This window comes from Podarcis erhardii (genome assembly GCF_964252035.2).
Source record: "Podarcis erhardii genome assembly, chromosome: W".
Lineage (NCBI taxonomy): Eukaryota > Metazoa > Chordata > Lepidosauria > Squamata > Lacertidae > Podarcis > Podarcis erhardii.
In genome coordinates, this window is record NC_138506.1 from 11,870,410 (window position 1) to 11,885,841 (window position 15,432).

Sequence of the window (15,432 nt, forward strand, 5' to 3'; positions counted from 1 at the left end):
GGAGTGCCTGATCACCTCATCTGTCTCCTGAGAAATCTCTATGTGGGACAAGAAGTCACAGTTAGAACTGGATATGGAACAACTGATTGGTTCAAAATTGGGAAAGGAGTATGACAAGGCTGTATATTGTCTCCCTGCTTATTTAACTTATATGCAGAATTCATCATGCGAAAGGCTGGGCTGGATGAATCCCTAGCCGGAATTAAGATTGCCGGAAGAAATATCAACAACCTCAAATATGCAATGACACAACCTTGATGGCAGAAAGTGAGGAGGAATTAAAGAACCTTTTATTGAGGGTGAAAGAGGAGAGTGCAAAATATGGTCTGAAGCTCAACATCAAAAAAACGAAGATCATGGCCACTGGTCCCATCACCCCCTGGTAAATAGAAGGGGAAGAAATGGAGGCAGTGAGAGATTTTACTTTCTTGGGCTCCATGATCACTGCAGATGGTGACAGCAGCCACAAAATTAAAAGACGCCTGCTTCTTGGGAGAAAAGCAATGACCAACCTAGACAGCATCTTAAAAAGCAGAGACATCACCTTGCCAACAAAGGTCCGTATAGTTAAAGCTATGGTTTTCCCAGTAGTGATGAATGGAAGTGAGAGCTGGACCATAAAGAAGGCAGATCGCCAAAGAATTGATGCTTTTGAATTATGGTGCTGGAGGAGACTCTTGAGAGTCCCATGGACTGCAAGAAGATCAAACCTATCCATTCTGAAGGAAATCAGCCCTGAGTGCTCACTGGAAGGATGGATCCTGAAGCTGAGGCTCCAATACTTTGGCCACCTCATGAGAAGAGAAGACTCCCTGGAAAAGACCCTGATGTTGGGAAAGATGGAGGGCACAAGGAGAAGGGAACGACAGAAGACGAGATGGTTGGACAGTGTTCTCAAAGCTACCAGCATGAGTTTGACCAAACGGCGGGAGGCAGTGGAAGACAGGAGTGCCTGGCGTGCTCTGGTCCATGGGGTCACGAAGAGTTGGACATGACTAAATGACTAAACAGTAACAACAAAAGTACAAATTAAGTACAACCTTGCTCTTAAAGACATAAAACTGAAATTGTACTGCCCTGATTTTTTCTTTTTGGACTTTTTAATTTTATTTTTTGTTTCTCCCTTTCAACTGTATATTTTAAGTCTTTTAATTTTATTGGCTGTTCCTTTTCCTCACTGCTCTTTTTTTTTTTGTTATTGTATGACTGTATGATTTGCTGCAGAGGGGAGGGAGAAGGCAGACAAAAGGGAAAGGGAAAGTGGAAAATAAGTATGGGAGGTGGGAAACCATCTCACGGCTGGACAGATTTGGGCTTTGCAGGTGTGACCTTGAATAATTCAAAATAACACTGGGAAGCAACTGATATAGACATGTCGGGTAAACAGGAAGGAACAGTAACCAGAAAAGCTGCAGCTGCGGCTGCAGCTAGAAGGCCCAGTGTCCAAGAGGAACTGCCTCATAAAGGGGGGAGAGAGCAGACCAATTTACTTGCACAGCAACTTTTGGAATTTAGGAAAGAAATGGTTCATTCGATGCAAAACTTTACACAACAGGTTCATGGATATGGAAAAATCTAATCAAACATTGATTGAACAAGTTCATAGAGACATTGAAAACTCAAATAGACTACTGAAAGAGCAATTTGGGATATTGCGAGACAAGGTCAACAAGTTGGAAACCAAAGTAGACAAACCAGAAAAGGCCAAAGAGGAGGTAGGAGAATTGAGGAACAAAAAGGGATGATGGGAACCTTGGCAGGGGTTCAAGGGAAGCAGAACGAAATGGCAAGTCACCAGGCCCGGAAGGACTTACGGCAAAATATTACAAAAAGTTAAGTGAGCAATTAGTGAGTCCCTTGAAAGATGTCATGAATGAGATATTGATTACAGGTGAAATCCCAGAAACATGGAAAGAGGCCTACATGACATCCAAAACAAGATGCAGACTTGCTGCAAATTAAAAATTACAGGCCTATTTCTTTGTTAAACAACAATTACAAATTGTTTGCAAACATATTAGCTAATAGATTGAAAAAAATACTAAATGAGTATATACATCAAGATCAGGCAGGGTTTCTTCCAGGTAGACAAATGAAGGAGAATATAAGGAATATTCTGAATATAATAGAATACCTGGAGGTTGAAAATGAAAAGAAAGCAGCAATGATGCTTATTGATGCTGAGAAAGCTTTTGACAACGTCTCTTGGAAATTCATGACAAAGTTACTCAAATAAATTAAATGTGGTCCTGTCAGGGGACTGCCATCGGAACAGGGAAGGGAGGCAGAGGGGCCGTTGGTATACAGGGAACCTCTGAAAATCTTGCGAAGCAGTTCCTCTTCCTGCGGTGGGGAAAGCCACACCTCCAGGGTAAAGGAGGGGAAAGGGCTAGAGCAGTGTTTCCCAACCTTGGGCCTCCAGCTGTTTTTGGACTACAACTCCCATCATCCCTAGCTAGCAAGACCAGTGGTCAGGGTTGATGGGAATTGTAGTTCAAAAACAGCTGGAGGCCCAAGGTTGGGAAACACTGGGCTAGAGGATGCTGCTGGGAGCCCCAGCCGGCCAGGAGGGAAACATGCCTCTTCCGTCGCTCACCTTGCGCAGAGGGGTAAAATGCAAAGAAGGAAGGAAACGGCTGGGGGTGACTAAGTTCTTATGTTGGGGGAAGAACCCAGAAGAGGCCAATCCTAGATTCTGCTAGTGATAGAGGCAGACATGAACTTGTGGTTCTGCACTGTAAATAGTTTTGCACCAAATAAAATCTGTAAAAGACAGGTCGGAGTCCTGCCTGGTTACTCACGAGCAACCACCACTGCCAGGAATATTAGCAATTTACTCAGAGCAAAAAGGACAACTAATTATAAATCAGGTGATAACGGACGAATGTAAGATACAAAAAGGAACTAGGCATGGATGTGCATTATCACCATTGTTGTTCATTCTGGTACTGGAAGTACTTGCCAGAAACATAAGAGCAGATAAATAGATAAATAGATTACAGGCATAAAAACTGGGAAAAGTGAGTTTAAATTAAAAGCATATGCTGATGACTTAGTGATAACTGTGGAAGACCCAAAAACCTCACTCCCTAAAGTTATAGAAAAGATTCAGAAATTTGGGGAAGTGGCAGGACTTAAATTAAACAGGAATAAAACAAAACTACTAGTTAAAAACTTGAAGGAAGAAGAAAAAAAAAGGAATTGGAGCTAAATATTGAGATAGAAGTCCACAAAAAGGTTAAGTATTTAGGGATATGGCTAACATAAAAAAATATAAACTTATACAAAGACAACTATGAAAAATTTGGCTTGAGATAAAAAGAAATTTAGAAATATGGAGCAGAATGAATCTCTCATTGCTAGGAAAAACAGCGGCGGTCAAAATGAATGTGCTGCCAAAAATGCTATTCCTCTTCCAATTAGTCCCAGTAATTGTGAAAGATGAATGTTTTAAAAAATGGCAGAAAGAAATCTCTAAGTTTATCGGGGGGGGGGGGGGGGGAGGGCCAAGGATAAAATACAGTGGTATGTAACCCGAGGTACCACTGTACCTTTTTTGATTTGGCTCAAACTTCGAATCTGATGGAGAACAAGACATTTGTTTGATAAAGAGTTCACTTATTATAGCCATGTTTATGAAAGTAGTTCAAGAATAGACTCTTTCTGGATTTCAAAAGAGTTGGAACCTCAAGTTAAAAAAATCAAGATTAATCCCAGGACATTTTCAGATCATAGTTCCTTGACAGTGGAAATACAAAAAGAAAGTCAAATTTCATTTAAATGGAGATTGAATGAAGATTTATTAGATGATCAAAAATTTATAGAAAAAGTTAAAAAGGCTTTGAGTGACTATTTCGAAATAAACATTCAAGGACAGACAAAATTGCAGACAATCTGGGACGCAAGTAAGGCGGTAATGAGAGGACTGTTTATATAACAAAACTTATTTTTAAAGAAATTGAAAGGAAAAAGGAAAAAAGGTATCTTGGATGAAATTGCGGATAAGGAGAAACAATTGTCAAAGAAAGCAAATAAAGAGTCAGTTAAACAGGCGATTGTTGTTGTTGTTTAGTCATGTCTGACTCTTCGTGACCCAATGGACCAAAGCACGCCAGGCACTCCTCTCTTGCACTGCCTCTCGCAGTTTGGTCAAACTCATGCTGGTAGCTTCGAGAACACTGTCCAACCATCTCGTCCTCTGTCGTCCCCTTCTCCTTGTGCCCTCCATCTTTCCCAACATCATGGTCTTTTCCAGGGAGTCTTCGCTTCTCATGAGGTGGCCAAAGTATTGGAGTCTCAGCTTCAGGATCTGTTCTGTTATTCTAAAGCAGCAATGCTGCAGCAAGCAAAGGCTCTAACAGCTCAGACAGCTGCTAGTGGCTGTAAAGCCAGACAGGATGTGTGTGACTGCTGCCATGGAAACAAAGGGGCAGTCCATCCTTATTGAGCACAGGATATGAGCTCAGTGTGTGTCATATGACCTGTACAGGTTGTACATGGGTGGAGTTTGGAGTTTCTCTCTGTTTGTTGAAGAGAGCAGACATCTTTACTGTATGACTGCTATAGACAGGAATAAAAAGCAATGTAGATACGTTTCTGTCTGTGTCTGATTCCCCTCCCTGGGGATATGCAGGGAGGAGGAGAAGGAGGAGAAGCAGTTGGTGTGTTTTTCTCACAGCCTGAGGAAAATCGCCGGAACGGACCTCGTGTTGTTTTTTCCTGCCGGGAGTCGCCGGAGGGAGGTCAAAGGAATTCAGCCGGTGCCTGCAGATAGGCACATACCTCTGACCGAGCCAGAATTCTAACAGTGGTAGCAAGAGCCAGATGGTTTCTACGATCCATGGGAGACTGCATCAAGGAGTGGCAGAGCTGCTGTTTTCATCCCTCTCCATGGAAGCCTGAAATGAGGCTATTTCTCTGCAGCCAGAAGCTGACCAGAGGAAGCTGACAGCCAAGCTACGGAGCCCAGGTATGAGATTTTCGGGCTTAAAAGTGTGAATGGAGATTGATTCATTCTCTGCTTCGAGGGAGCAAGGTTTGGGAAAAACAGCTCCGAGAGAGAAGGACTCTGCATTCCAAACATTCCTGTGGTTTTCCTGTCCAAGGAAAAGGAATGCAGTTGCTTAGCAACACAGGCCAGTTTCAAGATAAGGGCTGGAAGTCTTTGGACTAGGCCCTTAGAAAAAAAACTCTTGAAAACGACTCTGCAAGCGGCCAGTGTTAAAGCTGCCAGGTGCACAGAGTGTAAACAAGCCAGCTATTGGATTTTAGAGGCTTGTGTTTGAGAGTCAGTGCAAGGACTCAGAATGGATGCTAAGAAGGGGGGAGCCCTGCCTTCTCCGCCCCTTTTGACCAGTGACAATTACGCATCTTGGTCTATTAAGATGAAGGCCCTGCTGCAGAATCAGAGACTGTTTGGGGTGATTGAGAACCCCATCCCTGCAGCACCAACGCGTGCTTGGGAGTCACAGGATGTGAAGGCCAGAACTGCTATAATTCTGTGCGTGTCAGACTCTGAGCTTATCCATATACAGGATTTACAGCACGCGAGAGATGTTTGGGATACGCTGAGAAGGACACATCAGAGAGATGCAGGTTCTTCAGCGTTGCTGTATTTTGAGAAGCTGACCAACCTGAGGCTTGCGCCTGATGGAGATGTTCAAGCGCACCTGACGGAAATGAAATTTCTGCGTCAACAGATGGTGGAACGCAATTTCCGTCTGCAGGAGGAAGTGTTTTGCTTCATGGTCATCAACAGTCTGAATCGGACTTACAAAACGGTTGCCAGTCAGCTGGGGTCCCTCCCAGCAGCTGATCTAACGTCGGACAGGGTCTTTGCCGTGGTTCTTTGTGAACATGACAGACTTGCCGCCCTGGAAGTCAAGGACAGGGGGAGACAAGAACGGAGTTCTGACACCCCCACTGCTACAGCTACTGGAGAAAATGTCGTAGCTTTGAACGTTGTCCGATGCTACAATTGTGGACAGACTGGGCATCTTCAGCGGTACTGCAAGAAGCCACGTCAGAACAAGGGAGCCAAGGGAAGCTCCACGAAGTCTGAGGCGTCAGGCAGAGGTCATGCCAAGTCACAGACGAAGCCTGCAAAGGCTTTGATGTCGAAAGGAACCAAGCCGGAAGTGGAGAACGTTTTTATCATAGACACTGGGTGTACTTTTCACATGACCCATCGTAGGGATTTGTTTTCGTCGTTTAAGAAGCAAAGCTTCGTTGTACAACAAGCCAACGGTCAAGAGCTGGAAGCCACCGGAATTGGGACTGTGTATCTTAAAAGTCAGAACTTGACTATAAACAATGTTTATTTGGTTCCAGAGTTGAAGTACAATCTGCTCAGCGTTTCGCAGATTGCCAAGAAGGGACTAAAACTGTCCTATGATGATCAACACTGCGAGATCTACAAAGATGGAGAGTTGTATCTTTCTGCCAAAGAGAAAGATGGACTGTATTTGTTGACTTTTGATCAAAGTGATTACATGGAATGTAATTCTTGTGATTCTAACATGATTTCTTTTGCAGGTGTAGCCAAGAAGAACACCAAGCAGGTCACCTCGAGGGTCGACAAGGCATTTCAGCGGGTGTATGCTGATGTAATTGGTCCTTTAGCACCGTCTAGAGGCAATGCAAAGTATTACCTAATATGTGTTGATTCTTTCACAGGTTTTGTCTGGATTTATCTTTTGGTGAGACCGAAAGAAGCCTTAGAAAGGTTTAAAGAGTTTTGTGACAAGGTTAAAAATATGCATGATGCTGACATAGATTGTCTTTGCACAGATGAGAAGCCAATTTTTCTTTTACAGGATTTCCAGAGGTTCCTGAAGAAGAAAGGGATAAGACACAAAATTGCAGCTTCAGAAGAAGCTTGGAACAGATGTGTCTGTGTTAGGGTGAACAAAGAATTGCAAAAGGGAATGGAAGCGCAATTGCTTAGTTCACATCTGCCACATGAGTACTGGGCTGAATCGCTAATGTCATATTGTTATACGTGGTTGAGAAAGTTTTCAAAAGAGTTGGGAAGTTCTCCTTTTGAGAAACTGTTCCACAGAAAACCTTCTGTTGCCCATTTCAAGGTTTTTGGGTCTCATGTGAGAACAGAAGCTCCAGGTGGAGTAAAGAATGCCAGAGGCATTTTTGTGGGTTATGAAAAGGGTCTCTACAGAGTAATTTTGTCTGAATCTGGTAAGGTGATTCTCACAAAATTTCTAGAGAGTGCTCCTGAACAGGAGAGAGTGATTGTTCACACATTTCCCACAGCTGATGATGATGATGATGATGTTGATTTTGTTGAGTTCAGTAGTACTGATGACAGCGATAGCTCAGACAGCTCAGTTGTCACAGTCATTGAGAGGAAATCTCACGTTATGACTAGACCCTCAGAAGAGGAGGACGAACCACTGTTTACAATTGGTACTGGTTCTCCAAAGAGTCCAAAGGCTGAACCAGAAAGCAAAGAAGAGCAGCACTTCTTACGTAGGTCTGAGAGAGCAACGAAGGGTGTACCACCCAAGAGGTATTCAAAGGAGTTTGCTAACCTAGCTGTTGCTATTGTAAACGACCAAGGTCAGATTGAAGCTGTGTCTGAGTCAGAGACAAAGGCACAACAGGGAGTTGTTAACCAAGGTAATGCAGAAGCACTCATTCCTTGGAAGTCACACAACCAGAGAGGTACATTGGTAAAACCAGTGGCGGGTAGTTCCAAGGGTGGAACTGAAACAACAGGGGAATGTTATAAGTATAACAACTGTTTGTTTTCTTCTCTGGATGACGCTTTGCTCGCAGCACGCATTGATACTTTAGGGGGAGTATGTTATTCTAAAGCAGCAATGCTGCAGCAAGCAAAGGCTCTAACAGCTCAGACAGCTGCTAGTGGCTGTAAAGCCAGACAGGATGTGTGTGACTGCTGCCATGGAAACAAAGGGGCAGTCCATCCTTATTGAGCACAGGATATGAGCTCAGTGTGTGTCATATGACCTGTACAGGTTGTACATGGGTGGAGTTTGGAGTTTCTCTCTGTTTGTTGAAGAGAGCAGACATCTTTACTGTATGACTGCTATAGACAGGAATAAAAAGCAATGTAGATACGTTTCTGTCTGTGTCTGATTCCCCTCCCTGGGGATATGCAGGGAGGAGGAGAAGGAGGAGAAGCAGTTGGTGTGTTTTTCTCACAGCCTGAGGAAAATCGCCGGAACGGACCTCGTGTTGTTTTTTCCTGCCGGGAGTCGCCGGAGGGAGGTCAAAGGAATTCAGCCGGTGCCTGCAGATAGGCACATACCTCTGACCGAGCCTGAATTCTAACATGTTCTTCCAGTAAGCACTCAGGGCTGATTTCCTTCAGAATGGAGAGGTTTGATCTTGTTGCAGTCCATGGGACTCTCAAGAGTCTCCTCCAGCACCATAATTCAAAAGTCTTCAAACATTATATTGTGACCTATATCTTGTGCCCATTTAATCATAACTGATTTCACCTCTTCATCTTTTGTTTCCCATTCTAGCAGAATACTATATGCACCTTTCAGCAGCTTCACCTTCCCTTCTACAACTTCCTTTTGGAATCTAGATGTCGTATAAAAAACTGTCTTCTTTGTATATTTCATGTAATTGCCGATAGTGTAACCAACTCTGAAAGCGGTCTTTTATTTCCTCATAATCTCTTAATTGCCATTTTCCGTTAGCCACTTTCCTTTCTTTCCAAGTGGTTTGAGCAGTAAAGCTTCATGTGGTGAAAGCCATCAAGGGGTCTTCTGTTCTAAGAGATCTTTATATCTCTCCCATACTCTCATTACTGATTTCCTAATTATATGGTTATAGAAACTTTTATGTACCTTCCCTTTCCCATACCATAAGTATGCGTGCCAGCCAAAGCTATTGTCATGTCCTTCCAATCCTAATGCTTCTTGCTTTTTCAGCTTCATGCAGTCCCTAATCCATACCAGGCATGCAGCTTCATAATATAATTTAAAGTCTGGGAGGGCAAAACCGCCTCTATCTTTTCCATCTGTAAGTATCTTATACAGTGGTACCTTGGGTTACATACGCTTCAGGTTATATGCGCTTCAGGTTACAGACTCTGCTAATCCAGAAATATTACCTCGGGTTAAGAACTTTGCTTCAGATTTCCTGGAGCTTTATGAAGAAAAATCTTCAGGGGATGGGGGTTGGCCAAGGTTTTGAAAATAGTATAGGTGCAATTTACTCAGAACAAAAGGCCAAATTGATAGTTAATAATGTGGTGACAGAAGAATTTAGGATGGAGAAAGGGACACAAGGCTGCCCAATTTCCCCTCTGTTGTTTATTTCGGTCCTGGAGGTCCTGTTAAATATGATAAGAAGGGACCATCTGATCCAAGGTATTCAGGTCGGAGCTAAACAGTACAAACTTAAAGCTTTCGCAGACGACTTAGTTTTGACATTACAGGAGCCAGAGCCTAGTACTAAAAGGGTTTTGGAATTAATCCAGGAATTTGGTCAGGTGGCAGGTTTTAAGTTGAATAAGTTAAAAACTAAGGTTTTGGAGAAAAACTTAACACCAATTGAGAGAGAGAGGTTTCAGAAGGAGACAGGCTTAACTTTAGTAAAGAAAGTAAAATACCTGGGGGTGAACATGACTGCTAAGAATGTGAATTTGTTTAAAGATAACTATGAGAAATGCTGGTCAGAAGTGAAAAAAGATCTTGAAATATGGTCAAACCTGAAGCTTTCCTTGCTTGGCCGAATTGCTGTCATTAAGATGAATGTATTGCCAAGAATGTTGTTTTTATTTCAATCATTGCAAATTATAGACAAGATGGACTGTTTCAAGAAGTGGCAAAGAGATATTTCTAGATTCGTCTGGCAGGGCAAGAAGCCCAGAATAAAATTTAAGATACTTACTGATGCAAAGGATAGAGGTGGATTTGCCCTGCCAGACTTTAAACTGTACTATGAATCAGCAGCATTTTGCTGGCTGAAAGAATGGCTGCTTCTTGAGAACACAGACACCTTGGACTTAGAAAGATATGATAATGCTTTTGGGTGCCATGCATATTTGTGGTATGGCAAGGTTAAAGTGCATAGGGCTTTCAAAAACCATATTGTCAGAAAAGCACTGTTTAATGTCTGGATAAAATACAAAGATTTACTTGAAAACAAAACCCCAAGGTGGATATCACCTATGGAAGCGAAGGCTTTGAAAAAACTTAACATGGAGGCCAATTGGCCAAAATATTGGGAAATCTTGGAACAGGAGGGTGATAAATTGAAATTGCAGAGTTATGAGAAACTTAAAGATAAGGTGCGAGACTGGCTTCATTCTTTTCAAATAAGGGAGGCTTATAATTTGGATAAAAAAATTGGCTTCCAGGTGGAAAAGTCAAAATTAGAAACAGAACTTCTAGAACCCAAAGCTAAGACACTATCAAGAATGTATAACTTGCTGTTGAAATGGAATACTGAGGATGAAACGGTAAAATCTGCTATGATAAAATGGGCACAAGATATTGGACATAACATGATGTTTGCTGACTGGGAGCAGTTGTGGACCACAGGCATGAAATTCACGGCATGTAATGCCTTAAGAGAGAATATTATGAAAATGATGTACATGACCCCAGTCAAGCTTGCAAAAATCTATTATTTGCCAGATAATAAATGTTGGAAATGTAAAGAAACTGAAGGTACATTCTTTCACCTTTGGTGGACGTGCCCAAGGATTAAGGCTTTCTGGGAGATGATCTATAATGAAATGAAAAAGGTATTTAAATATACTTTCCTGAAGAAACCAGAGGCCTTTCTCCTAGGCATAGTCGGCCAACTGGTGCCAAAGAAGGACAGAACTTTCTTTATGTACGCTACAGCAGCAGCAAGAATACTCACTGCAAAGCATTGGAAGACACAAGACCTACCCACCCTGGAAGAATGGCAGATGCAAGTAATGGACTACATGGAAATGGCGGAAATGACGGGCAGAATCCGAGATCAGGGAGAAGAGTTGGTGGAAGAAGATTGGAAGAAATTTAAAATCTACTTACAGAAATATTGTAAAATTTTTGAATGTTGATGACATTGAAATGAAACGAAGGGGTTCTAGTAATAAGAGAAAATGTAAGATTGGAGTGATATTAGATAAAAATTTGAAGTTATAATATGTGAGGAAAAATAATTAAGGATAAACTAACAGGATATGAATTTGCTGAACCAACTTTTAAATGGAACACAAAAAAGGGAGGCGTGAGGAAGTCAGGAAAATAAGTTAACTAAAGATGAGAAATTTAAAAAGAGGGATTTTTGTTTTTTCTCTATGTTAAATGTTTGCATTTTTGTATTTTTGTACTTTTGTATTTTTGTGTTTTTGTATTTTTCTTGTGTTTCTTCTATTTGTTGTTTTATAACTTCTTTATTGTTAAAATCTAATAAAATATTATTATAAAATAAAAAAGAACTTTGCTTCAGGATGAGAACAGAAATCGTGCAGCAGCCGCGCAGCGGCAGCAGGAGGCCCCATTAGCTAAAGTGGTGCTTCAGGTTAAGAACCGTTTCAGGTTAAGAACGGACCTCCGGAACGAATTAAGTACTTAACCCGAGGTACCACTGTATTGGCTAAGAATCTGTGTATACGGCCCTCCGCATTTCCTCTTAACCCATTCCTGCCCAGGAAATTAAGGGGGTATGGGACACATCTCTTCACTCTACCCACCGAAATGAACAAAGAGAAAGCGAAGATTAGGCAGGGAGAGAAGCTGCTCTCAAGAAATAGCCCAGCCCTCCTCCCTTGCTTTTATCCACTGAATAAAGAAAACCCACAGGGTGGGTTTCGAGTGGTAGGGAGGAGGAAAAGAAAGAGAGGAAGGATCGCAGCTAGCAGTACGAGCAATACCACGCTTGCTACTACAGCATGCGATGTGCCTCATGATACCCACTACCAACACTTTGCGGAAGAGCCACAGCGCGGCGGTAGCCCCACCTCTTTACGTAAAGAAACGTTTCAACGGGCTGGAGCGTGAGGCTTCCCAACGAACCCGAGCCTCATCACTGGGCTCGAGAGATCCGCACCACTACCAACAGCAGACGCCCGGTAATATGATCACTTCCGGTAGGTCAGAAGGTAGGTGAAAAAGCAGAAGCGAGCGAGTTAATGTCTGTTTGTTTGAGTGAGCGGATGAGCGCGGAAAAGAGGGCAGGAGCCGGCTTGCCCACTGCATTTCTCCACACCCTAAGTGAGATTGTGGCCGAAAAACCTGAAGCTTTTTTCGAGCTACCCGGCAAATGTTTCTGGGGAGGGTGGACTCCCAGTATGCCGAGCGGCCGGATGTGCCACCATCCTTTAGACTCACTTGTCACTGCGCTGATGTTTTGACAGTAACAAGGAGTGAGGCAGAGCTAGCTCCTTCCCCTCTCTGGATCGCGAAAGAGGTGGGGGGAAAGGGGGCGTGACTCCTTTCTCCGCTGCCCCCTCAGGAGGGAGGCGGTTTCGGACAAGGAACCAGGCAGACATTGAAAGAACCCTCCTTCTAGGAGCTGCGGAGGGGCCATGAGTTGCTGATAGAACCTTGCAAGAGTCGGGGTAGGGCTGCCAGAGAGACCTTCCCGCCCCTTTGGGGGAAGCAAACATCTTAGACAGAAGGGCCAATAAGGGTTCCTCCTGAGAGGAAAGACAAGGGAGGGGATCCGTCTAACAAGGAAGCAGCTGTTCTCTCTTTGGACCTGGACCACAAGGCAGAGGTAATCTGACCTGCTCTGGGGCTCTTTTTGCATGTCCTTTACAGCAGAAGGATTTGATGTCATTCAGCCTGTTCACCTCACTGGTGTTTATGTTCCCCACAGGTTTCTCTTCCCCCCAGCAGCCGCAGCTCAGGAGGTCAGACCTGCCACTGATGTTAGTAGCAGCAACTCCAAGAAGAGAAAACTAAATAGCAACAGTATCGAGTGAGAAGTTGAATCCATCTCCTCTTGCTCCTCCCATCTTTTCAGAAGCAACTCCTCCATATCATCTATTATTACTACTACCACCTCCCTTTTTTCATCTGGGGTCTCTTCCAACCATCACCTGCAGAAGAAGTTGTGCTTTAAGGACTCATTGGACCTTTCTGGACTTGATGTGAAGATGGCCGAAGAGTCTTCCCAGCAGCAGCTCAAAAACAAAAGTCTCTTAATTTCCTCTGTAGCTGTGGGACATCACACAAATGGCCTGACCAAAGCTGCCTCCTCTACTGTCTCCAGTTTTGCCAATGGTAAACCTGGGTCATCCAAGAAGTTAGTGATCAAGAACTTTAAAGGTAACATGATGATGCCATTCTTTATCTCTGAAATATGTATCTACATGAGGGATGGCCTGTACAGTATATTGCAGAAATCTTGCATGGGTGAGGGCTTATTCATTACACTGTGACATGGAATCCTTTGTTAGAGGAAGCCAGGCCACTTACCAGGTCTCTGTTACAACTTTATCTCCAAGTGTAGCCCTTTCTTTTTTGCTAAACCAAAAAACTGTCAGCTGCTCTTTCATATAGAATGCACAAAAGAGGCATGCTCTGTGGGGTTAAATCTCCATGTAACTGGTGACTAGAGGGGGAGGGACAGGGATTGTTTTTTCTTCTCCAATGGCATTCAGAATTAAGCCAGTCCTCCTCAACATGGCCACACCCCTTCACTATACATCCCTGCTCCAGGTTCCATTTCTTGCTGCAGTTTTAGTGTGTAATGGAATATGAAGTTTTTAAAAGTACAACAAAAAGAGAAAAAGTCAAGAGCAGCCTAATTTTAAATAGTTATAGATAGAAATTGTAACTTGGAAAAACCAAGTTTTTGTGAAGCTTTACAGCTCTATTCCATAAGTTAGTGGGTGGAGCGTCTCAAGCAAAGCTGTGTGCCATTCCCTGCGGCTGCATCATGCATGTGAGGACCTCTGCTCTGGAGTAGTAGTACAGTACTTACACAGAATAGTGCAGAACATCCTTGACCCTCTCCTAAAACCATACACAGGAAATGAAGTGGCAGCACTTCATTCGTTTCCTTCTTCCTCAGTTGGTTTGGGGTAAAACATTAGAGATACAATTATCTCTACAAATGTAATTTGAATCAAGCACAGTTGTTTGCCAGAGGCAATTCATCTTGTGGGGAAGGGAAGGAGCCTATCCTTTTCTGGAATTTTGTGTTCCCCAAGATTTGTCTGCCTCCATAATTTGAGAACCTGTCAGGGTCTTCTAAAGTGACAAAATATGGACAGATGCAAATATATTCCCTCTGGTGTTTGGTTGAGTCCCAGGTAAAAGGACAGGCAGAAAATGAGAGGGAGCTGAAGTTGATCTTGGCTGAACCCTCAGAATTTTACAGCATGATGTAATTAGGGTGTTAAATTGGGAATGTGGAGTTCCTTCGATAAATTGAACTTCAGCTAATAAAAGACCATGAACTGCTATTCTTTGGTTAATTCTGGTACCTTTATGGGTAAGAGGGGGAAAGCTTAGAGTGATACCTGCTCATACCTGTAAAGCAGGTGTGAATATGTTTTTCTTTGGCATTGAAGAGCTTTGTTGTATCCTGTTTGCAAAAATCCCTTGTGTCTTTAAATATGTCTCATAAGACAGTTTTGCCTCTTAAGCACATTAGTTAACTTATTTATTTTAAAAGAAAGTATCTTAAGTATCTTATTTCAGGGAATGACAGCTAATTAGAATATCTTGGTGGTTTGTTTCTTTCCTTCACTCTATTAAAAAAAGCAATACAGGTGGTCCTTATTTTTGTAATTTTGGCCTCACCATCATAAGCACATTCCTGTTTGTGTACCCTAGAAGTGCATATCAAGTTGCCTTTTGTTAAACAATGTTTGCCTTTCCCAGACACTTCCACTCATTAAAAAAAAAAAATCTGCTTCTGACTGGTAAATGTGAATCCTGCAGATGTATTTCCTGACTCATGTAAATCCAGTTCTTATTGAGCACCTATTTGATTCTTTTTTTGCTCCTTTTGGGCAAATGTCTCAGTGTCAAATTAATGGTACCATGCATGTGCTGTGAATTTGCATATCTAGTCTGTGTCTTCTCCTTCCTCTATATCAGAGGGTCAGATTTGATGAAGTGAACATGAGTGGTGAGGGCTGACCAAAGTTGTTTTTAGAACTGAAGTTGTTGGGCATTTTTAGGATTTAACCACAGAATTGTTGAACTTTTTTTTACAATTTTACCCCAAAGTTCCTGAGCTTTTCTTAGGATTGAGGTTGCTGAGGTTTTTTTTTTAGGATTTTACCCCAAGACATGTACTTCCATGGGGTTCAGATTAAATTGACCGGCGGGCCAGATTAGGCCCCTGAAACGGACTTTGGACATGCCTGCTCTATATACACCACTCTTACCACAACTGAAGAGTGTGCAAACGTCTGAGGATGAGGATATTTCTTTAGCTGAATTGGTAGCTCTAGAATTGGTACTGATATCAACTGTACTA

At 42.6% G+C, this 15,432-nt stretch overlaps 1 protein-coding gene across 1 annotated transcript in view; it reads left to right on the forward strand.

Moving 5' to 3' along the window:
- Nucleotides 1-12,106: 12,106 nt before the first annotated feature.
- LOC309333203 (cullin-4B-like) overlaps nucleotides 12,107-15,432 on the forward strand; it is a 230,131-nt gene continuing 226,805 nt past the window's right edge. The window contains exons 1-2 of the mRNA XM_081846606.1: nucleotides 12,107-12,711; nucleotides 12,814-13,265. Of these exons, the coding sequence (XP_081702732.1) occupies nucleotides 13,094-13,265 (172 nt within the window). The 5' untranslated portion in view covers nucleotides 12,107-12,711; nucleotides 12,814-13,093. The remainder of the gene's footprint in view (nucleotides 12,712-12,813; nucleotides 13,266-15,432) is intronic.